We start from the raw sequence: 23,495 nt of genomic DNA on the forward strand, positions 1-23,495 counted from the left end.
CATGCCAGAGGGCGTTACCTTGGTTGTGTGACATCAGCTGCTGGACCTCTATGGTTTGTTGTGCATTCTCACTTTTAATTACTGTTGAATTTGCTATGATTGATGATCATTGAAACAGTCTGTACACTAATCAGGCAGCGTACGAGCATGTGATGAACTCCAGCCATCATTTCTTTCATATAATCCAGCTCCTCCTGTGAGTATACAGTATTTTCTCCAGATAACTTCTTGTTCTTTTATCTTAGTTTATCCTAGTTTTCTTTTTATCTGAGAACTTTAGTTGCCAGAGGAATGTTGTAGCCGTGTATTTGTGCTAATGCCAAACACTATGTAGAGCAAATGATGCACCGGGGACACACGACTGATTTTGTTGTCTGTTCTCATCAACCTCAAATCTGGGACACCCCCCCCCAACCCCCCCAAAAAACTAAAGAAACAGCTTCATTCTTCAATGTTTTGTCTTCTTTGAGTTAGCAGGAGGACCATATGTTTCCTTAAGCACAAAGAACATTTGATTCTTTTAACAGCCCAACCCTTCTCTGACATCTCTTCTTTTCTTTTCTCATCCTTCTCCTCTTTCCTGTCTTGACCCGTTTCCTCATGTTCCACGTGTTCCTTCTTTCCTGATCCACTTTTCTCCTCCATTCATCTTGCTCCTGTAGCTTCTTTACGTTTCCCTCTCGTTCCCCTCCTCCTTTCACTTTTCAATGACTTTTCCTTGTTTACTACCCGCTTCATCCCCCCCCCCCCCCCGCTCCTGCTCTGTTTCTAGGTCAGGTGATTCATGACCTTTGTTTGTTACAGCAACCTTTCGTCACTTGTCATATAGCAGTGAATTGAATATTCAAAGTGTTATTGTGCTTTTCCTTCCTGTTCCTGTCAGTGTGTGATGTCTGAATGAAAAGCTGGCAAAAGGAAACAGCTGTAGATGTTGAACACCGCAACACAAGGGCGTGTAAAGACCCTGTGTAGGTTGATTTATTCGAAGAGAGCCTGCAATTGTTTTGCTGACACACACGTATATATATGTTTTCAAACCCAGTGAGACAAGCTTTATACAAACACAGCAATTCAGAAGCAATTGGCGTGGAAGCTGTTCACTGAGAATCAAGGTTGAGTGATTTTTGGTGAAGGTCACGGACTGCAATTCAGCACCTGCTCAAAACATCACATCATTTACATCCAGTTTTACCACGTGGTTCAAACACCACAACAATGGAAACATAACAGCGCACCACACTGTAAATGTCATCCTGCGTGTGTGTGTGTGTGTGTGTGTGTGTGTGTGTGTGTGTGTGTGTGTGTGTGTGTGTGTGTGTGTGTGTGTGTGTGTGTGTGTGTGTGTGTGTGTGTGTGTGTGTGTGTGTGTGTGTGTGCGCACGCTCGCTACCTTAAGGTCAATAAAGGTCCAATTTAAATATTACAGGACAAAACATGAAGACATTTGAAGTCCCTTTGCACAGAGCATTTATCTGCTGATGTTTGATACTTGAAACTACCAAATAAAGAAATGGTGTTTTTACTTTTGTTTTTTTAGTGAAAATATATTTTATATATTTTAATATATATTTTATTTTATGTATTTACTTAACAGCGCACCACACTGTAAATATATATATATATATATGTATATGTATATATATATACATACATATATGTATATTTATGTATATATATATATATATACATACATATATGTATATATATATACATATATATGTATGTATATGTGTGTATATACACATATATATGTGTTTATATGTGTGTATATATATATACATGTTTATATGTATATATATATATGTGTTTATATGTGTGTATATATATATATATACATGTTTATATGTATATATATATGTGTATATATATACATTAGTGAGTGCAGTGAAAAGTGGCCGTGCTAACCAATGACAGCAGTTACTTAAGTATTCACTTGTAAAATCCCCAGATTGTAAAACGTTTAACAAGAGCCCTATTAAGCACCACCTGAGAGTAAATATTTGAGTGCATATTCGTTTTTTTATAGGATCATTTGGAATTCAATTAATACCACAGAACACTGGGTATTTTTTTCCCTTTAATGCACTTTTGCAAATCACCACCGGCAAGTGGACCGGGCCACGGTCATGTCTCACAAGTGCTCATCCTGTTATTTTCCGCAATCTTCCTTTAAATGAGCGTGGCTAAATGAGAAGGGAGGCACTTCAACGCTTGCAGGCAGAGTGGCAGAGTGCTTCTTAGTGCAATGGTGAAACGCTTTGTTTCATAAATCATATGTATATTGTGAGTTGTCCTCAGCAGTGGCAGTTGCTGGTCTTTGAAACAGGGGAAGCTCGTCTCAGGCCCAGTTATTTATGCATAAATTCTTACATAAATTCTGCAAACAAACAAGTAGAACAAGGAAACGCAATCACTGAGTAAAACTGAAGTGTTTTTATTCACAGTGTATGTGTACAAAGGAAAATGCTCTGTATCACCGAGCAAATAACACACAGACAGGACTGAGGCAGAAAAGGCTCCACTGCCTCCACTGTATTTTTGGAATGTTGTCTATCAAAAATTGGTCCCGTGTTTGTGCATTGACTCTGAGAGAAGCTGAGCTTCTATGGATGTTTTTGTCCAATCACAGTCAAGCTTACTGCAGTGTAAAAAAAACAACAACCTAAGAACAGCTTAAGCGGAGCTTCAAGGGACACGTTCTAATGTTCTTGCACGTGTTTAGTATTGAAACGTAAATACAACAGTAGATTTTTGACATTTTAGAAGGAAGCTGAGCTTCTCTGGGAGCAATCACCACTGGCCCTGAGAGACAGCTGCAGTAATGCAGACACACACTAAAAAAAACTATATGAATATGTTTGTTAGTCTCTGTCACAAAGCCTGGATTTATCCAGGCACACTGTGCTTGGACAGTTTCTGACTGTGTCGGATTATCACTGCCTCCCAAGTGCATTCCCTCTTTGTGCTCCTCAGTATCTTGGTTGGTTCATTTGCTTTGTTTCACATTACGTTTCAGTCCCGTCTGTTTTTTTGTTTGTGTCTTCATTTATTTTTGTTAGTTTTCTTTTATTACAGACACTATTTGCGCCTCCATCTTTTACACCTCTCTGTGTGTCGGCCCTGCGTTGGACTGGCGACCTGTCCAGGATGTTCCCCCGCCTTTTTGCCTTATGTCATCTGGGATCGGCTCCAGAAAATGAAACCTTGAATATAATTTGAGTGCATTATATGGCATATTTTAACACTCAAGTCATTTAACGTTAAAAATAAATTGGGGAAATTAAACTTGGATATTCATGATGATTGTTAGGGTTGATTATAATGTTATTTATTTATTTCAAGTGCTTCACTTACATGAAGGGGACTTATGTTGAAATTATGTTGACATGACACATATAAAAGAAGTCTGCAAAACCCTGAATTTCATTTTTTCTTCTACAGAATATACTAATCCAAGTTTTCCCACGGTTTGCAGAAAAGTAAAAAAAAATTAAAAAATTAAAAAAATTCCAATGGACCAGAAAACATGCACTAACTATACCAAACAACAACCTGTCAGTCTGCTGTGGTCTATATTTGTCTATATTGGTTTTTGACCCTAACTGACAGTCGCGCACGTGCACGCACGCGCACCCAGAGACACGACCATCTGCTGCGGTAATGAGCGCCACCATTTGCGGTATCAATCTTCCGGGCGACATATGTCAGGCCGTGTCTTGCGGAGACAGCAGGCGCGGGGGGCGAAGCCTTTATGGTCACCAAAGTGTGAATTAATTAGCGTCATGTCTGAGGGTTCTCTTTCACTTCTGTCCAATATGTCACGCTTGATGATCTAACAAGGCCGAGAGCAGATAAAAAGCACAAGCTGAGGCAAAGACACTCCCCGGCACATCTTTAAATCGTCCTCTGGAAGACGAGTGGAGATTGAGTACAGAGAAAAGAGCTTCTCCTGAATTGTGTTTTTATGTTTTCCCTCCGGGGAGCGTGTTCACCGACATGAAGATGAAAAGTATAGACGCATAGATTAGCACCTGGCCATTGTGATCATGTGAAAATGGGGAAATGATTATCAGATCTAACAGCTGTTTGACAGGTTGCCACTCGAGGGGAACAGAAGCGTAATTCTGTTTATCCAATTAAAGCTTTGTCGGTTTTGAAATTTTCATAATTGCTCGTCTCTGGCAAGAAAAAAAAAAAAAGAACAACCTTTGTTTGAGTTTGTTTCATGTCAATAAAATCAAAACCCACACGCTCACAAACACACATATGCAGTGTGTTTGTGGAGAAGTGCTGCTGATGGGACCATCTGTTATTAAAGCGCAGGCTCAGTGAAGCAATGAAAAGATGTTTTACCACTCACCAGCTTGTTGCGTGTCTCGCGTCTATAAATATTTGGCCTGGCACTGGCCACGAGTACTGGCTGTTCCTGAGCCAAACAGCAGCAGCGGGTGCGAGGTGTTTATTTTAATTTTATTATTTTGCATTCATGAGTGCGATGCCCCTGTGGTCATGTCAGAAATTACTTAGCATTTCTAAGAACATCATGGGTCACAGTGATGAACTGAACAGGAATGAATGTCTAAAAGGCTGTGAAAGAAAACATTGGCCTCATTTAGAGACATATGATGCTTTTCCATTATACAGTTCTACACTCTTAGAAATAAAAGTGCTAAGTAGAACCATATAAGGTTCTTCTTTTTGGCTCGAACCCTTTTAAAATCCTTTATTCATGAAAGGGGTTTTTAAGGGTTCTCTAGATCAAAATGGTTATTACTGGAACCATTAGTGTTCCCAAGAACCCTTGAAAAACCCTTTCTTCAGGAAAGGTTCTTCACTGCAGTATCATGCAGCCGTGCTAAAACGACGTGCCTGATCCACACAAACCAAGTTGAGCGTTGAGTCGAGTAGAGCTGAGTAGCGCTTGGACTGTATAATGGAAAAGCACCATTAGCACAGCAAGATAGCGATTGGGCTCAACTATTTCTCGTATTTTCAATCTTGAAATGTTGCAGCATCTTGTCTACTAGAAAAAAAGAGCTGTTTTACCTTCCTGTAAAACACAGCAAAGGCACCATTTGAAGTTTGCAGTACCTGGTGTTTGACCAGAGAGGCACTAGTGAAGAAGTTTACTCCCCGAAAAGTGGTTTAGTGGTTAAGTTACGTTGTTGTGAGGACGTTGGTCTGATTGTTGGTTTCAAAGCCAGATTTATACGTTGCCAAACACTTTTCAAACACCACAAATGTTTGTTAACTTTGGGCTGATTATTTGTTGTAGAATGTGAGTGGTGGCTACTATCTCCATGGAGACCTTTCAACTTCACCTGTCTGGTGAAAATATCATCTTCCTGTTGCAAGCTTGATTACTTCAGTTGATGCTCTGATAACTTTTGTGTCCTCTCAGTTAAAGTGCATTCAAAATCTCTTCTAACAATCTGATCAAATCTACCCATAATCAAAACAAATAACGTGTGTGGTTACATGATGACCGAAATGTGTAGAGTGACTCAGTATAAATCAGCTTAACCTTGTGATGCAATGTTTGTTTATGGAGAGGATTTTGATAAGGAAGAATAAATGTTTTTTTTACTGTTTACTAACCAGTGCCTAAACTTAAAAAGTACCTAAAGTAACACGATGTAGGAGTTGCTCTTGCTCTCTCAGTTGGCAAACTCTTGCAATTGTTGCAACTGTCGTAAAATATATTTTTCAGTGCATATGTTTGAAGCCGAACTTCTAATAAGTACGGCATAAATGTTGGAGTCATACTTTTTTTTGGCACAAACCCGAAACTCGGAGTGACGGACGTGTCATTCACCCTGCTATGAGTTGATGTACCATCAAAACCATCTTGGAGGCATAGAGACATTTAATTAAGTAGCATTTATTTTGCTTCAGAAATGTGAGTTTACACATATCTGTAGTTTGTAGAAAAGTCCAGAAAATTCTATCTGGTAACTGTGTTCTGATTAAAAAAAAAAAAAGATACAGCCTTACACCAGAGGACAATCGTCTCAGAAAACTGTCCTCTTTGACTTAAAGAAAAATGAAACATGAAATGGTATGACAGGTGTCAGGTGACCAAGTTTTTCAGAGCGACAGTGTGTCCAACTTCAGTTCGTGGACTTTCACATTCTCACAAACACAGAGACCCTCAGGACACTTTCAGGAACGGTTGACTACAGGTGTGAATGTGAGTGTGAATGGTCGGTTGTCTCAGTATAGTATGTTCACAGAGATGAACAACCTGAGGGTTCATCCTGTGACACACACACAAAAGAATGGATTCAGGGAACTGAAATACTTTCACTGTGAAAACTGTTCGCAGTTTGAGGCTGTGGTGAATGTTGTTTTTGCTGTGAAGCGAGAATAAAAAAGTAAACCTAAATAAATCACGCATACGACGCTGTAAAAATCTCGTTGCACCAGATTATTTAAATCAGATGATATAATAACGTGTCCTCAGGTAACTCCTCTGAGCAGCAGCAGCAGTAGCAGAGATATACGTGTGTGAGGATATGTTGGAGAACCACTTGATCCTGTTACAGAGCTGCATGTTTCGTCTCATGTTTGTTTATGCACTCGAGCGCAGCTTGAAAAGAGGAAACTGAACGCTGCTTCTCTCCCCCCCCCCCCAGTTCCTACTGTACTCATACCACGCCACGTCTATTTATGTGCTGCTGTTATGTAACTTAACCACACAATTTATGCTTTATTCATGAGGCCTCTTTCAGCCGTGAGTACGAACTGGGCGTCCTGAATCACAGAGAGTATCTCACCATCTCTCTGCGCGGGGGGCCTCAAGGGGAGAATGGGCAGGCAAATGAGATCTCAGACGGAATGACCACCAGAGAGAGAGAGAGAGAGAGAGAGTGATCTCCGTCACCTGCTCTGCCTCTTCCTTCCACCCGTCTGACCGTCATCATCATTCCGTTCTCTCGCCCTGCTTCGTCTGTGTTCGTGTGCCTGTGGGGATGCGAGTGTGTGAGTGTGCATAAGCAAGTGCGGCACAGCCCTGAAGACAACGCCGCTACCGCTTTGGACGTGTGCACGTGTGTGTGTTTATGCAGACTGGCAGAGGGGATGGTGCTGCTGATGTGCAGAGGACAGGAGCTGGCTGAGAGGTTGTGTCATTGAGAGTAGACTGTAGCTTCTGTGTGTGTGTGTGTGTGTGTGTGTGTGTGTGTGTGTGTGTGTGTGTGTGTGTGTGTGTGTGTGTGTGTGTGTGTGTGTGTGTGTGTGTGTGTGTGTGTGTGTGTGTGTGTGTGTGTGTGTGTGTGTGTGTGTGTGTGTGTGTGTCTGTGTGTGTGTGTGTCTGTGTGTGTGTCTGTGTGTGAGAGAGAGAGAGGGAAAACTGAGGTTGATACCATGTTACAGCAGAGCCCTCTGCTGTTTGAAGTACCAACCACTCAGTGTGTCCTCTGTTGAGTTCCCAAGGTTTGTTCTCGGCTGCATAACGGCGTACTTGATATCAAATTTCCCTCTCGACTTAAAATCTCGCTGAGGATTCTATTTGTATAGCTATGATAACATATTATGAAGAGTTTCCATGCATTCCATCCATTTGTCTGCAGCTCCTCACTTTAAACAAGAAGCCATTTACCGCCAGAGGGACCTTTTCAGGATTTCTACCTTTGTTCATGTGTTCTTGAAATCACTTGGTGACAAACATATTCTAGATGTTTGTACTTCTTTTGTAAGAGGAAAGGTTGAATTGATCTTCGACCAACAGTTGCCCCCAATTAGTATCACGTTTGGTCAAGAAAACATGCATGAGATAAGAATATACCTCAGCCATGTTTTCTGTCGTTGTATTTCTCCTTCTCTGATATTGAGTTCCCATTTTCCCCGACCTGATCTCCCATTAATCAAAGTTGGCTGGAGTTGTCACACTCTGAATAGTTTCTTCTAGATTAAATTAAAGTAAGTACACAGTAATTGGCGACTGCTGATCAAGTGCCAATTGGGACCTTTCACTGTTGGTTTGCAACACTTCCAATGTGAGTGAAAAATCACAGGTCTTCCAGGAGCCTAGCGCGGCTTTGATAGCCATATTTCCTCTGAGCTGATCTCAGTTTGGTAGTTTCTATAGCTTTGCACTGTTTTCCGGCCACCTGTGATCATCGTCTCACAATTGCCTGTATTTTGATAAATAACAGTGCTAGCAGCGTTAACGCATGACACGTTTCCATGACGACGGTCCGGAAAAGGACGCGTGTGACGTCATGTTTACGTGATTCCTGCTTGTTAAAATAAGTCTCTAAAATAACGCTAAACTTTAAAAACAGAGGCAACCATACGCAGTACACAGGTACGCTGGTTATTTGTAGCGCTGCTCTTTTCGTATAAGAAACAGACCGCTTCGTTCGACTGTAGGCGTGCTAACGTCTCTAAAGGAGCTAACGCAGCTAACTGGTAATCAGTGCCTGGACTCCTGTGGCGCGGCACGTAAACATGATGTCACACTCATCTTTTTCCGGTCAACCGTCATGGAAAACGTGCCATGCGCTAACGTGCTTTAGCATTGATGCCATTAACTTGCCCAGCACTAATAAATATGCTTGTTTTATCAGCACATAGCCAAGCGAAAAAAAGGGAGCTTGGTTTGTAACCGCAGGGTTGCCAGTTTGAGTTCCCACAGGTCAAGGGCTGGGGTACCCCTGAGCAAGGTACCTTATCCTAATTGCTCATTGCTAATTGGACACTCTAAATTGACCCCAGTCTCACGGGGAAAACACCCAATGTCCTCCTTGTGCCGATCCCAAGCTTGGATAATTGGGAGGGTTGCATCAGGAAGGGCAAAAACAACTCTGCAAAATCAAATTTGTGGAATTTCCACTGTGGCGCCCCAGAGAGGGCGAAGCCACAAGAGCTTGTTTTAAAAAAATACTAGCTTTGTCAGGGTTTTCCAAGGAGTGTTTGTTCTCATGCTGCTGCCACCTGCATGAAGCCACCATCGCTAAACTCTCACTCACTCATCTACAACCGCTTTATCCTCCACATGAGGGCTGCGGGGGGCGCTGGTGCCAATCTCAGCCGACAAATACTACGAAAGTACATCCTGGACTGTTCGCCAGTCCATACAGGGCTATAACTAAAGTTTATTAGACTAAATGTTGATGGGAAAGACTTTGTAATCGTCACTGATCCAGAACAAAGTTTTCTCACACAGTTGATTAAACCTCGGACTGATCCGAACATTTAAGCGATCACACACAGTGTCGTTCACGACAACTTTGCTTGAGACTTAGTTGTGTTTACCACAGCGGCAGAGTGTAGCAACGCAGAAAGTGAGAAAACAATGCAGCATTTCAGTAAGAGGGGGAGTGGAAGAGAAAATAAACTATGCAAGAATATATAGAAAGCCCAAAGACGACAATGGCGAGACAGATCACTCGGTCAAAGGTCAATTGAGTAGCTCATTCTTTCATAATGTCAACATATTAAAAATGTATGTAACAACATGCTGCAGCCCAACAAATGTTAAAGTGACATTTCAGACGTGGATCCTGTGTCTATTGCTGAGAGAATATATTACAGCTCATATTGACTCAGACAACAACAGGATTTCAGGCTCTTGTCGAGGGGTTTTGTGAGTTTATGTTGTTATTGGAAAGTTTGTGATGAAAACAAAAAACTGTCGAAGCTTCATTCATTCACTCTTTTCAGTGTTTGTCTCACTGAGTCTCTTCACCTTACTTGCCTGTATCTATGTTTACATGGTAATGAGAATAAAAGCCTGACCTGATCTTTCCTCACTAACCGTCTTCTTCTGACCAATCCCCCATCCATCCATAACATAAAAAAACACCACTGCTTCTTCAACGTGTTACTCATAGCTAATTTTCCTGGAAACAACACTATAGTACCACACAAAAAGCAGCTGTGACGGATAAAGACACACATGACGTGTGTTGCCTCTACATTGTACAGATGATTCTAACTCACAGCTCCCAGCCCACTTCTTGGCATTTTTTTTAAAATCAGGCATTGGGCAGAGTTAGCCTCTGTTTCACATAAAATGATAAATGCTGGCACACTTTTGGAGCCGTCACTTTGAAATGGCTATGAAATATCAAAACAGTGAGTCAGTTCTTTGTCATTAACATGTGTGATCGCCGTGAGCTGACTTCACCATGTTTTGTATAGTGTCAGCTTTTACACTACCGTTCAAAAGTTTGGGGTCACTTAGAAATGAAGGAAAATCACTTTTTTTCAATTAATATAACTTTAAATGAATCAGAAATACACCCTATACATTGTTAAAGTGGTAAACGACTATTCTAGCTGCAAACGTCTGGTTTTTAATGGAATATGTACATAGGTGCATAGAGGCCCATTTCCATCGCGTTAGAAGGCTATTGGATGATTAGAAAACCCTTGAAACCCTTGTGCAATGATGTTAGCACAGCTGAAAACAGTTTTGCTGGTTCAAAGTTTGAAGGACACTATAGGTGACCCCCCATTTTTTCTAGTGTAGTGTATACTATGTCTGATTCCAACAATGCTTTTAGCTTCAAAGACCCACTTTCCTGCTCTTTCATGTTTTTCTAAAAGATCTTTGTATTTCTCCCCAGTGAGCACATGGAGTACATATATTTTAGCATTTACACCTACTGGGGAAACTGATAACAATAATGGTATTTACTTTAAAAGTCAATTTGCCTTAGTTATTTCCTTTGACCCTTTTGTCAAATGGATTGCAAATATTAATTTCTCCTTCATTTATCTCACTGTTGCTCCTAAAATCTAACTCGGACAGATGCTGATGTTCAAGGAGAGAAAACGTTCAAGAGTCGCTTAGGCTGCGTCGTTCTGTCCTCCACTCATCAGCTGTCAATTCTCTTCAGTATGGACTGTCTTTTGCTTTCTATTATGTCACATCCTCTTTTTCTGCTTTCATTCCTCCATCTCTCACCCTCTCACCACCTCCACTGCATCCCCTCCCCAGTCTCTCTCTCGCCTCCTCCGTGGACAGAGACGATCCAGAAATAATCCCATAAATAAGAAATCAACGGCCTTTTCTGTCCCACCACATTACAGGCTTTTGATATATGCTTTCTGCAGTCATATTACTCACCAGCCTCAAATCAATGCTCTAATCCCTCCCCCGATACCCCCCACCCCGCTGGATTGATTTCGGTGACAGCGGCACAGAGAGGTGCACAACAACATCTGTACATTCTGGGCCATTTTCACAAATACTGGCAGAGAGTATCATTGTGTTTGAACAGCTGCTCACAGCAGGTGGATTAAAGTCTTGATTCCACTGGCTAAAAAAACACATTAACATCTGGCTGTTATCTACAATGAGAATGAACACTGTTGGTATTTCCAAAAATGTTGAACCATTTGAATGAAATCATTTGAATTCAATACACATAAATAGATGCGGTCGGGCTTGATGTTTTTGCTGCTTTAAATGTACTATTATTCTACACGGTTTGTAGAAACAAGACGACAATGATATTCCCACCACATTGAACCATAAACTGATTACATATACATTAGCAATAGTTGTATGTCTTGTGTATTGCTGTGTCGTGACAGGAATAATAAAACAGAAATAGAAGCATGTGGAAAAATGTGATGGAATAAATAAATATTTGGTTCACATTTCATAAAATATGTCCATGTTAACCCTTAGTTCTCGCACGGCAAGGATCTGTGCCACAGGTGCACCCTTGGTAAATCACCATGGGAATATTACACAACTCCTTATATGGACATCCTGGGGTGTGTGTTTATAGGTCATATCTTCCGGCTTTACAAAACATGTTTTGTTGTCTTCTCAGATTAATTGCATATCCCACTTTTTTTTCTTTTTTTTTTTTATAAACTAAATTTACTGTTTTAATTTTATTTTTGTTCATAAAAACGAGCCAAGCGAATTGCACTTTGACCAATTTCACAAATTCAATCCGATTTTCCAAAATTTGAGTACATTTTGCTCAAGTGTGTTTATAGAGTTGGTGAAAATTAAAAAAAGGATGTAAGACACTATATTGCACATTCTTATGGCCTCAGTATATACATTTTAATATAGTAATGGAAAAAAGCAGCCAAAATGCTCCGTGTTCTCACGGTTAATATTGTCTAGTCTAGTCTTCCACCTAGATGTCTATAGTCAAAGGCCTCACCCTGTGAAAAACAAGTAGTCTAACCTAAACGAGATGTGTGTTTGTTTTTGTCCCAAATGGTTATGTGGAGCCGTGGAGCTTTCTTCTGATTTTTAAACTATCGTCTTCCACTGTGTCGGAAGACGATCGTTTGATGCGCTTCCCTTTCCATCTTTCCAGATCTACATCATTGTTGTTGTTATTCGAGTTGAAACGCAGAAGACACTTAGAAAAAAAATTGTAAAAATCAGAATCACATTCAAAACCACCTCTAAATCCAATTTGGACTGCAGTGTAAACAAAGCTTTACACCATGCAGTTTAAATGCACCCTTCACACCTGATCTTCATTTCCACTCATCCCCAGCACTTAAGACTGGTCCCCTTTCTTTATCCTGCCTTCAACTTGTGAGCCCTGCCTCGCCTCTTGACTGCAGAAGCCAGAGGAATCCAACTCTTTGATTGATAGAAGAACCTCAGCTGCTCCAAACCCTCTGTAAACATTCATTAATAAAGATTCCCAAACCTGGAGAACTCTGGGTCTGCATGTGAATCCACTTCTGCCTCAACATCGAATACAAAACTCTGACTGGTAACTCACTCACCATAGATTTCTTCCACCTGAGCTGCTCCCTGTAACCTCACTCCCAACTTTTACCAACTTTATTAGAGGCTGTCCACACAAAAACAAGTCGAGGTGATTTTTTTTCCATCCACATGGAAACGGTGTTTTTCGTAGTCCTGAAATGCAGTTTCTGAAATCAGGTCTCATTGTGTTAAAATCTCTAAACGCCGTCCGCTGTTGCTTATTTTTGTTGACGTCGTCTTCCTCCTCTTGTGTTTGGCGACTGTTTGGTCCGTTCGCTTTGTAATAACTTTCATTTTATTTCCCTAGTCGCCCTGGCTGTTCATTGTGTCTCATTGTGTTTTCTGTGATTGTATACAATTTAATGTATACTTATTAGTAGGGGTCGAGATTAAACTTGACGATATTTCACGTCGCGGTAAAAAAAACTGTCCCGCGAGATTTGTGACCTAAAGAAGGAGAAGGAAAAGAAGAATTTTTGTTTCAATTTGTGGAAGAAGAAGTTTATTAAAAGCTCATCCTTACATCAGGGTTTCCCCCAGTGTATTATAAGCCTGGCGGGTCGCCAGCGTTGCTTGTTTATTTATTTAAAATAGATTTTTTCATACACCTCGGCTTTTTCTATACCGGGTAACAAGAGCGCATACGCCCCCAAATAATCCGCGTAGCGCACACTTGTCCAGGTGCCGATTGAAACCCAAGTCACACTATCAAGTCCGTCATTATTACGGTTACATCGTTCTTGTCAATAAAGATGTTATATTTAGGGATGCACCGATAATTCGGCGGTCGAAACACAGCTACAACACTGTGGAACGGCACCTGTTAAACGCTGGAAAGCGAAACTTGGCTGCGTGCGGCACAGATTATGAACTCCCCGCAACATTTACTTCACAGCAGAGAACATTCTCTCTCTTTGAGCAGTTAACTAAAGACATCAGCTCATCTGATGCATCGGTTATTCCCTTAATTACAGCATTAAATCGTCTTCTTTCACAAAGATTAAGACCACAGAGTGAAAACGATGAAAAGTGCCCTCTGCTCTTCAGAGTCTGTCACCATCTACTTGGATCACCTGCACTTCATTGTGACTGCACTCCACCATCGTCATAAAGATCATTGTTCTTATGTGGGGATAAAACACATAGAGAAATTATCCAGTCTGCTTTGGAAGAGACCGTTTGGAGACGCAAGAGCACAGAGCGAGGAACGGCGCAGGAGAGGGAGAAGGGAACAGCGCAGGGGCGGTGCGCAGAAATAAAAGGGCCGTTTGTCTGCACCAGATGAGGCAGATGAGGGGGCTCTACCACTTTTATGTTTATGTTGCTTTATTTTACTTTTAAATGTAACCATTGCATGGCTTGTTTTAAGATTCACTGGCCGATTACTTAATTAATATTTAACTTAAGTGAAAAAAAATTAAATTATTTATTTAATTTCAAGAGTGTCTTTTTGCAAGACTCTATAGTTGATGTTTAAGTATTGTTAATAAATGTCTTACAATAACACATAATAGTCATAATTAAACATTTCCAGTGAACTTTTAATTTAATTTAATTTTTTGTACAAAAAAAACGCCGTCGGCCGCCAGTGGGCCCGAGAGATACCACCGGGCTTAGCCGGTTTTCTGGGGGAAACCCTGCTTACATCATGCATGTAAAGAGTTATACATTTCAAAATGCATGTGCAACTTGTTTAAATAAATCTGTTGGTCCAGTCATATATATTGTCATTGTAATTTTCTCAAAATCTCGTCTCGTTCTCGTGAACCCAATATCGTGTCTCATCTCGTCTCGTGAGCTGAGTGTATCGTCACACCCCTACTTATTAGTGCTGGGCGTTTCCATGACGACTGACCGGAAAAAGACGTGCATGACGCCATGTTTACGTGACTCCAGATTGTTAAAATGAGTCTCTAAAGTAACACGGTTTTTCCGAGTCCAGGCACCGTTTACCAGTTAGCTCCGTTAGCTCCTTTAGTGACGTTAGCGCGCCTACAGTCAAACTGGAGCGAAAAAACAAAAAGAGCAGCGCTACAAATAACCGGCGTACCTGTAAAATCGTATGTGTGCCTCTGTTTTTAAAGTTTAGCGTTACTTTAGAGACTCATTTTAACAATCGGTTACGTAAACATGACGTCACATGCGTCTTTTTCCGGTCAGTCGTCATGGAAATATGCCATTCGCGTTAACATTGACACCGTAAACGCAGTTAATGTGCTCAGCACCATTACTTATTCAAAGCTTTTTATTGAAAAAAGTTTGGAGCTACAGTGCCACATACAGGCCTGGCATATGTACTACAGCATTTAGATTTGTTTTGGGGGGGGTTTGTGTGATGCCATGTTTACAGAAAACCTTGTCAAAACAACAAGGAAAAAGATAGTTTACGTTTTGCTTGGATTAGACCTCGGCCTGATTTTGAAAGATGCTATCAAAATATTGCTATATACCAAGCCATGATACAAAATGCTCGAACTGATTCATTAAAACACTGATGAACAAAGTCATTATAACATTGCACACGCTGAATGAATTCATTTTTATCTCTGATGCTATTTGACACTTGTTTTCATGCATCTTTTTTCATGGAAAAAGAGTTATTTAAGGCGAAATGAGAGGGAGATTTGTCATCTAGCTTAGGTAACCCTTGTCAGTGACCTGAGAGTTAAAGCTGTTCGTGCCAGCTAAGTGGGTCTATCTCTTCTCCTCACCTCTGTGTCATGGCGTCATATGTTGCTCCTGTCGAGGGAGCGCACTCTCGTAAATGAAGCATGAACCCAATTTTAAGTGCTTCTTCTTGTGCTCAGTCGGACGTGGGCGATACCGCGACTATTGTACGTGTTAGAATGCCGCTTATATCTTTTTTTAATCATTACATTTTAATGTCCAAGCGAAAATTAATTTGTCGCATGATAACTAAAGGACCCTTTGTTTAGATATAATACAAAAATACATGTGGTGTTTACGGCTTCATTTATGAATTAATCTGAAAGAACACGTGGCGATATTTATTCATGTGTGTGAATCTGTAGTAAATCTGTCTGTATCTCAGTCTGCGCTGACCTCTGACACATTCACCCTTTGTGTGTGTGTGGGATAGAGATATTGTTTTAGTTTAATTCTCACTTAATACTAAACTAAATTAAAGTTTAAATGGTAAAAATATAATTTAATAATAAAATGTTCTTGAGTTGAATAGAAAAGGTTAATGAGGATTTTAATTTAAACTCATTTTACTTAATTCATTTTCATACACCGTTAGAAATGTTCCTGTAAAAAAAACAGTAAAGAACTGGCAGCTGCACTGCTATTATGTTACTGTAAAATAGACATCTTTTTGCTGTCACTAAAATTTACAGTTTTGCCCTGTAAAGGAAAAATACAGTGTAAACTGATATTTAAAATTACTTTTACTGTATTTTACAATTAAATTACTATTGAGCTTGTATTATTTGTACATTTAAATAATCTGTTAAAAATGATTGCACACAGTTAAAGAAAAACATGTTACATGTCATTGACTTTAGGTTTCACAAAATCTCTGTTTGAACCTGGCCACAAGCACGGAAGGCAAACCATAATAAAAATTAACCTACTGATTTTTCAATCATGTGATTAAAATGTAAGAGAAAAAGCAGCTTCTTATTGCACTTTCTTTTATTTGAATGTAAAGATGACATCTAAAAACTTCACATGCTGAACAAATTGCGTGTTAAAAACATACAGTACAGACCAAAAGTTTGGACACACCTTCTCATTCAAAGAGTTTTCTTTATTTTCATGACTATGAAAATTGTAGATTCACACTGAAGGCATCAAAACTATGAATTAACACATGTGGAATTATATACTTAACAAAAAAGTGTGAAACAACTGAAAATATGTCTTATATCCTAGATTCTTCAAAGTAGCCACCTTTTGCTCTGATTACTGCTTTGCACACTCTTGGCATTCTCTTGATGAGCTTCAAGAGGTAGTCACATGAAATGGTCTTCCAATAGTCTTGAAGGAGTTCCCAGAGATACTTAGCACTTGTTGGCCCTTTTGCCTTCACTCTGCGGTCCAGCTCACCCCAAACCATCTCAATTGGGTTCAGGTCCGGTGACTGTGGAGGCCAGGTCATCTGGCGCAGCACCCCATCACTTTCCTTCTTGGTCAAATAGCCCTTACACAGCCTGGAGGTGTGTTTGGGGTCATTGTCCTGTTGAAAAAAAAAAATGATGGTCCAACTAAACGCAAACCGGATGGAATAGCATGCCGCTGCAAGATGCTGTGGTAGCCATGCTGGTTCAGTATGCCTTCAATTTTGAATAAATCCTCAACAGTGTCACCAGCAAAGCACCCCCACACCATCACACCTCCTCCTCCATGCTTCACGGTGGGAACCAGGCATGTAGAGTCCATCCGTTAACCTTTTCTGCGTCACACAAAGACACGGTGGTTGGAACCAAAGATCTCAAATTTGGACTCATCAGACCAAAGCACAGATTTCCACTGGTCTAATGTCCATTCCTTGTGTCCTTTAGCCCAAACAAGTCTCTTCTGCTTGTTGCCTGTCCTTAGCAGTGGTTTCCTAGCAGCTATTCTACCATGAAGGCCTGATTCACACAGTCTCCTCTGAACAGTTGTTCTAGAGATGTGTCTGCTGCTAGAACTCTGTGTGACATTGACCTGGTCTCTAATCTGAGCTGCTGTTAACCTGTGATTTCTGAGGCTGGTGACTCGGATGAACTTATACTCCGCACCTGAGGTGACTCTTGGTCTCCCTTTCCTGGCGCAGTCCTCATGTGAGCCAGTTTCTTTGTAGCGCTTGATGGTTTTTGCGACTGCACTTGGGGACACTTTCAAAGTTTTCCCAATTTTTCGGACTGACTGACCTTCATTTCTTAAAGTAATGATGTCCACTCGTTTTTCTTTACTTAGCTGCTTTTTTCTTGCCACAATACAAATTCTAACAGTCTATTCAGTAGGATTAGCAGCTGTGTATCCACCTGACTTCTGCACAACACAACTGATGGTCCCAACCCCATTTATAAGGCAAGAAATCCCACCTATTAAACCTGACAGGGCAAACCTATGAAGTGAAAACCATTTCAGGTGACTACCTCTTGAAGCTCATCAAGAGAATGCAGAGAGTGTGCAAAGCTGTAATCCGAGCAAAAGGTGGCTACTTTGAAGAAACTAGAATAAAAGGCGTATTTTCAGTTGTTTTACACTTTTTTGTTAAGTACATATTTCCACATGTGTTAATTCATAGTTTTGATGCCTTCAGTGTGAATCTACAATGTCAATAGTCATGAAAAGAAAGGAAACTCATTGAATGAGAAGGTGTGTCCAAACTTTTGGTCTGTACTGTACATATATTACCTATATTAACAGTATTACGAACATATGCCGAATATTATGATGGTAAATTTAAAGTCATTCCGAGATACTTTTTGTTTTTGAGCAGAAAGTCAGTTCACTGTCAAAGTGCATCAGGGCAAATGGATCATTTCCTGAATTTCAAAAAATCATTAAAATTATTCCGTAAGAGGTTTGCAAATATTTTCAACGGATCCTTGTTCAGGGTGATGCAGACTATTATGATGGTAAATTAGGCAAATAGATAATTTCCTGAATTTCAAAAATGAATGTGAAATCAGCAAAACTACTTGACTATTGTGTGAAAATATAAATAAATACCAGTTTTTACCCAGCTCATGTGAAAACGAGCGTAGCTCGGTGTGAATAATGCGTGTGATGCCCTTGGCTGATAAAGTTGAGTCCAGTTATTGCGTGACACTGAGAAAGTCATGTTTCCTGCACTGCAGTGAGTAGGATGATACAGTCTGGGTGAGGAAGGAGATGATCGATCGATCGATCAATAATCTCAGCTGTGAGTTTTTAGCACACTAAGCTGCACGGTTATGTTGTACGGCAATAAAAACACCACGCCAAGTGTGAGCGAGCGTCTCGGTCCGCGACACTGTTTGCACCGCGACGACACTTCGCCGTGAGAGCGCAGCCAAACAGACTCTCTGTGATTTGGACAGAGTTCTCAGTGTGAGGAGCCAGAACAAGCAGGGATCTACATAAACATTTGCTCGCGCCGACGCCAAATGTGTCTCCGACGTTTATTTAACTCCCTGTCACATGGCGGCTGATGTCCTGTCCGTGTGGTTCTGAACAAAGGTGGTGGATACAAGTGAGTGCATCACATGATAAAGCAGAGGACGATCTAATTGGCTAAACATAATCTAAAGTGATTGAGTTTTTAAAATGATAAATGATCTGTATTTATATTATTATTATTTGACATATTAATCTAAAGCACATGGTCCACAGTGTGTTTGTTGCAAAGGGGCAGCCTGTGGCCAGAAGGGAAGGAATTGGGCTTGTAACTCGAGGCTTCCCGGTTCATATACCAGGACATGTCAAGAGCTGGGGTTCCCCTGAGCGAGGCACCCAATTCAAATTAACTTAAACTAGAAAAGCACTCAGAGAGCTCAGATCTCCGCCAAGGCAGCTCAAAAAGACCTGAAAATCTCTTTAAAGGAAATGCAGCAAAGGCAGTTTTGGAGTTGAAGACAAGAACCATACGTTGATAAAGATGAGACAGGAGCACACAGCCTCACATGACGTGCAGCTGAAATTCAAATAATTAAATAAAAATATATAAATAATAAAGGATAAAGAAATGCACCAACTTTCAATCTGCATTACTTGATGTTGGTGCATCTAATGCGCTGCTTATATAAGCATAATAATACTTCGCCATTGACTTAAGACCAGGTTTTTGTTGGTCAGTGCACCTGACCACACCTCATTTTAAAACAAACACAACCACATACACACACCTGACGAGTGCAAGCGCATTTGCTACCTACACAACTATGGGGTGCCGTATGTAAAGCGGCTCATGCTGAGAATAAGTGCAACATTTTGTCACATTTAGCTGCAAACAATGTTTGAAAAAGTGGTGTGAATTTTTACTTTTGAGCACATTTACTTTAATATTTGCTAACTTTATTAAATAGTTAAATGTAAATATTAAATGTCACGCCTAAATGTTAAATTTTAATCTAAAATTTAGATTAAAATTTAACATACATTTATATTTAGCATTTAATGCTAAATATAAATGTATGTTAAATCTAAATGAATCTAAATGCTAAATATAAATATAAAATAACAAAACTCTGCCACTTGGAAACTAGCAATGACATTTGCGACATAAGATATGGTCCAGCATCTCCACAGTCTCAACTGCGTTTGTGTTGCATTATCTTCGCATCAAACTGACAATAAAAGCTCAACTGAAGTTTCTCTTTCATTGTGTTTCTTCAGATGACAGCAGAAGCAATTCTCCGCCTGGTCAATGACCCTGTGCTGCCGTTCTACCCTCTGGATATCGCCCTGGATGTACAAAACAAACTCAAAGGTAACACTAATGTCGTCACGGTACATTGACAAGAACGCAGCTAATGGTAGTGTGCGGGCGTACAAAGGGGTCTATAGTGGTGAACACAGTGGAGCATGTAGCAGCTCGGGAGCCACACATTTGTCTTGGGAGTTAATGGAAAGAAAACATCGAAACGAGACTGAATATTGGATGCAGACTCAGACGCCGGTTTACCAGAAAAATTACGCCGGGACCAGAATCTGTCAACAATGACACGTGGACACAGTGTAAGACATTAACAATTGACGACCCATAACACTGTAGGACACAGGATGTGCCGTATTCTTGTTTTTTATTAGGTTGTGAGGACAAATTGTGGTTCAAACCCACATTTTCTCTTGTCCTCACAACTTAAAATGGCTGTTAAGGCTTGGATGTTGGGTTAGTTTCAGTAATATTATCTCGGTGTCTCTCCCCAAGCAGCCCTGCCAAGGGCAAGACACTCATGTCACTTACAAGGCCCCTCACACAGTACACCACACAAGGTGAAGTGAGGAGAGAGAGCGTTAAAAGAGAGCTAACTGGGTCACCGCGAGGCACAATCGGCTTGACAATGAGCATTTAAGGGCCGGTACAGGGCCCTACAAAGTAAGCAAAAGTTATTTTATAAGATGTTCAAACCAGTGCCAGTCGTGGTCTTTGAAACAGGGGAAGCTCAGTTATTTATACATTATATACATTCTGCCCTCCAAACCCTGAAACACTTTAAAACGCTATAATAATATAATTTGTACAAATGGAAACGGGCTACATCGCTGAGCAAATAACGCACAACAACACGCGGCTCCGCATGGGACTGAGACAGAAAACGCTCGGGTGTCGGTGTCGTGTTTATTTCTCCAACACTTGTCAATCACAAAGTGGTACTACGTATGAGAAGAAAAATTGCGTTCCTTTTATTCACGAAATGTAAACCCAACAGTACAGACAGTATTTCACCATTTATTGCATGACATTTTAGAGATAGCAGAGCTTCCCTTGCTGTGGTTCACACCCTCAAATACTTTCCCAAAGACAGCATTATATGGATTACAACATACAGTTATGACTTGTTTACACTGCAGGAATGCGTATATGGGGCAGCATTACTTACAGTAGTTAAGGTTAAGGTATAGACAAGTGTGTGGAATAAGATAAAGAGCTGAAGGTAAAAATCAGGTTAGGTTAGGGTTAGAATTGGGTTGAGGTTGGTGTAAGGGCTTGTGGGTTTACCTTCAATGAATTCATGTTAGTACAGACACTGAAGATGAGTTATAGCTCTGCATAAAAGTCTGTCTCATGTACACACACACACACACACACATAGACTTTCTCCACCATTGCAAAGATTTATCGTTGCTTCATCTGTTGAGCTGAACTTATCGATTCCTCCGCTCATGATTCTGCAGCTAAATGACCTTGATTCCCCGCATTTGTAAAAAATGTAAACCAAACGTTCAATATCAACTTCTCCCCCGTGTAACCTCGCTCTCCTTTATATTCAGCTCTGTTCAGTCAAGTGATGTAAGGTCAGGTGAAGAACTTAAAATCTGTTTCTCCTCAACTGAATTTGGTGATATTTTACAAGGTGTGGAAAGTTAGTGAAAAAAACAACAACTGCATTGCATGTACACTACTGTTCAAATGTTTGGGGTCACCTATACAATTTGTCCATTAAAAGTCACACTTTTAGTCATCAAAAGAGTTTGTATGAGTAGTTTAGATACAAACAATTTGTGTTGAGAGATTCTCTCCTATCATTTGTCACGTGTAAAGTAGGGATGTGAATCTTTGGGTGGCTCACGATTCGATTCTGATTCTTAGGGTCACGATTCGTTTCCAAATCGATTCTCGATTCAAACGATTTGATTCATACGATTCTCGATTCAAACGATTCGATTCATACGATTCTCGATTCAAAAATTGATACAATGCATCGTGTGTTAAGGCAAATTTTGGCATCAAAACAATACAGTTTGTATAAGATAATGTGATAATGTGATCACACACATTTACTTACTGAACAAAAATAACTTTTGCATCAATAAAAGCTTAAGCTAGCTGCCTTTTTACTCCCAGAAGTGACAAAAATAAACTGTACACAAATAACACAAACTGGTGTTCTTTGTGGTTTTTCAAAAAACGATTTTTGAAGTTTATCAATCGATTCAGAATCGTGAATGATTAGAATCGTGATTCCTATGTGAATCGATTTTTAACCCACCCCTAGTGTAAAGCATGTGCATCTGTCAGTGGCTCAGGAAGAGAGGCTTCATCCTTAAATTGACGACCAAAAGTCCTTTTCGCATGATGCAATTTGCATTTGCAAGGGTAGCAGCTAAAGTGAAAAGGAAGGTCTGCAGGATGGTCGTGAGAACTCTAAAAGACAGGAAGCACAGATGGAAGATGCTGAGACTTTTTGTTGGGAGTGACCAGGATGAACAGCTCAGGCTGAGCAGCTAGAAGTCAAGGTTGAGACGGTTTGGTCACGGGCAGAGGAGGGATAGTGATTATATTGGACGAAGGATGTTGAACATGGAGCTGCCGAACACCACAGTGAAGGTTCATGCATGTTGTTAAGGAGGACATGAGGACAGTTGGTGTAACAGAAGAGGACACAAGGGACAGGGCAAGATGGAGGCAGATGCACTGTGGTGACCCCTGAAGGCAGAGGCTGAAATAAGAAGATCATATAAATGTATATTTGGTTGAATTTATGATAAAATATACTGTATGAGTGCACACTGTGGGCCTACAGGGGAATTTTGGGCATTATAAGTTTTTGTGGCTCACATAGTTCAGACTGATAGATACTTTGTTTTAATTGCACATAAAAAACTAAGATGAAACTTTAATTTAGCATTCCCACCCTGACAGCAGATGTGTATATCACACAGAGTTTATTGGGTTATGACACATAAAATCATTCCAAAGCTAAATTAGACACAGTGTCAGAATTACAATTCCCTTTATTTTCATTGTCTGTTTAGACATTGAAGTTTAAATTGCCACTAAATTGCAGTGTTTCACAAACTTTTCATAAGTGGAGCCACTTTTTAAAGATTGCAAAAAGTCGTGACCCGACTTCACGATATAAATCATGACGAGCACGTTTGTGCATACACCTAATCATATTATTTTAATAGATAAGCCAGACATTTCCATGAGATATGTTTTATAACATACAAAACAACTTAATTTTGCACGTGTTATTCAATAAATCTGGGGTGAAAAGCTGGAGAACTAATTATGTAAAAATAAAAATAAAAACTCCCAGCTGTGGGTCCTGACCCAGTCTGTGGGAATGACTGCCCTATGAAACAGACATAAAAGCTCTACGGTGCAAAGATAAAAGCATGGGACATTGAA

General features: G+C 40.3%; 1 protein-coding gene across 1 annotated transcript in view; it reads left to right on the forward strand.

Annotated features, from left to right (window-relative positions):
• naaladl2 (N-acetylated alpha-linked acidic dipeptidase like 2) overlaps window positions 1-23,495 on the forward strand; it is a gene marked incomplete at both ends in the record, with an annotated part of 253,223 nt that overhangs the window by 202,476 nt on the left and 27,252 nt on the right. The window contains one exon of the mRNA XM_083888090.1: window positions 20,033-20,126. Coding sequence (XP_083744216.1) covers window positions 20,033-20,126 — 94 coding nt within the window. The remainder of the gene's footprint in view (window positions 1-20,032; window positions 20,127-23,495) is intronic.

This window comes from Microchirus variegatus (assembly GCF_963457635.1).
Source record: "Microchirus variegatus genome assembly, chromosome: 4".
NCBI lineage: Eukaryota > Metazoa > Chordata > Actinopteri > Pleuronectiformes > Soleidae > Microchirus > Microchirus variegatus.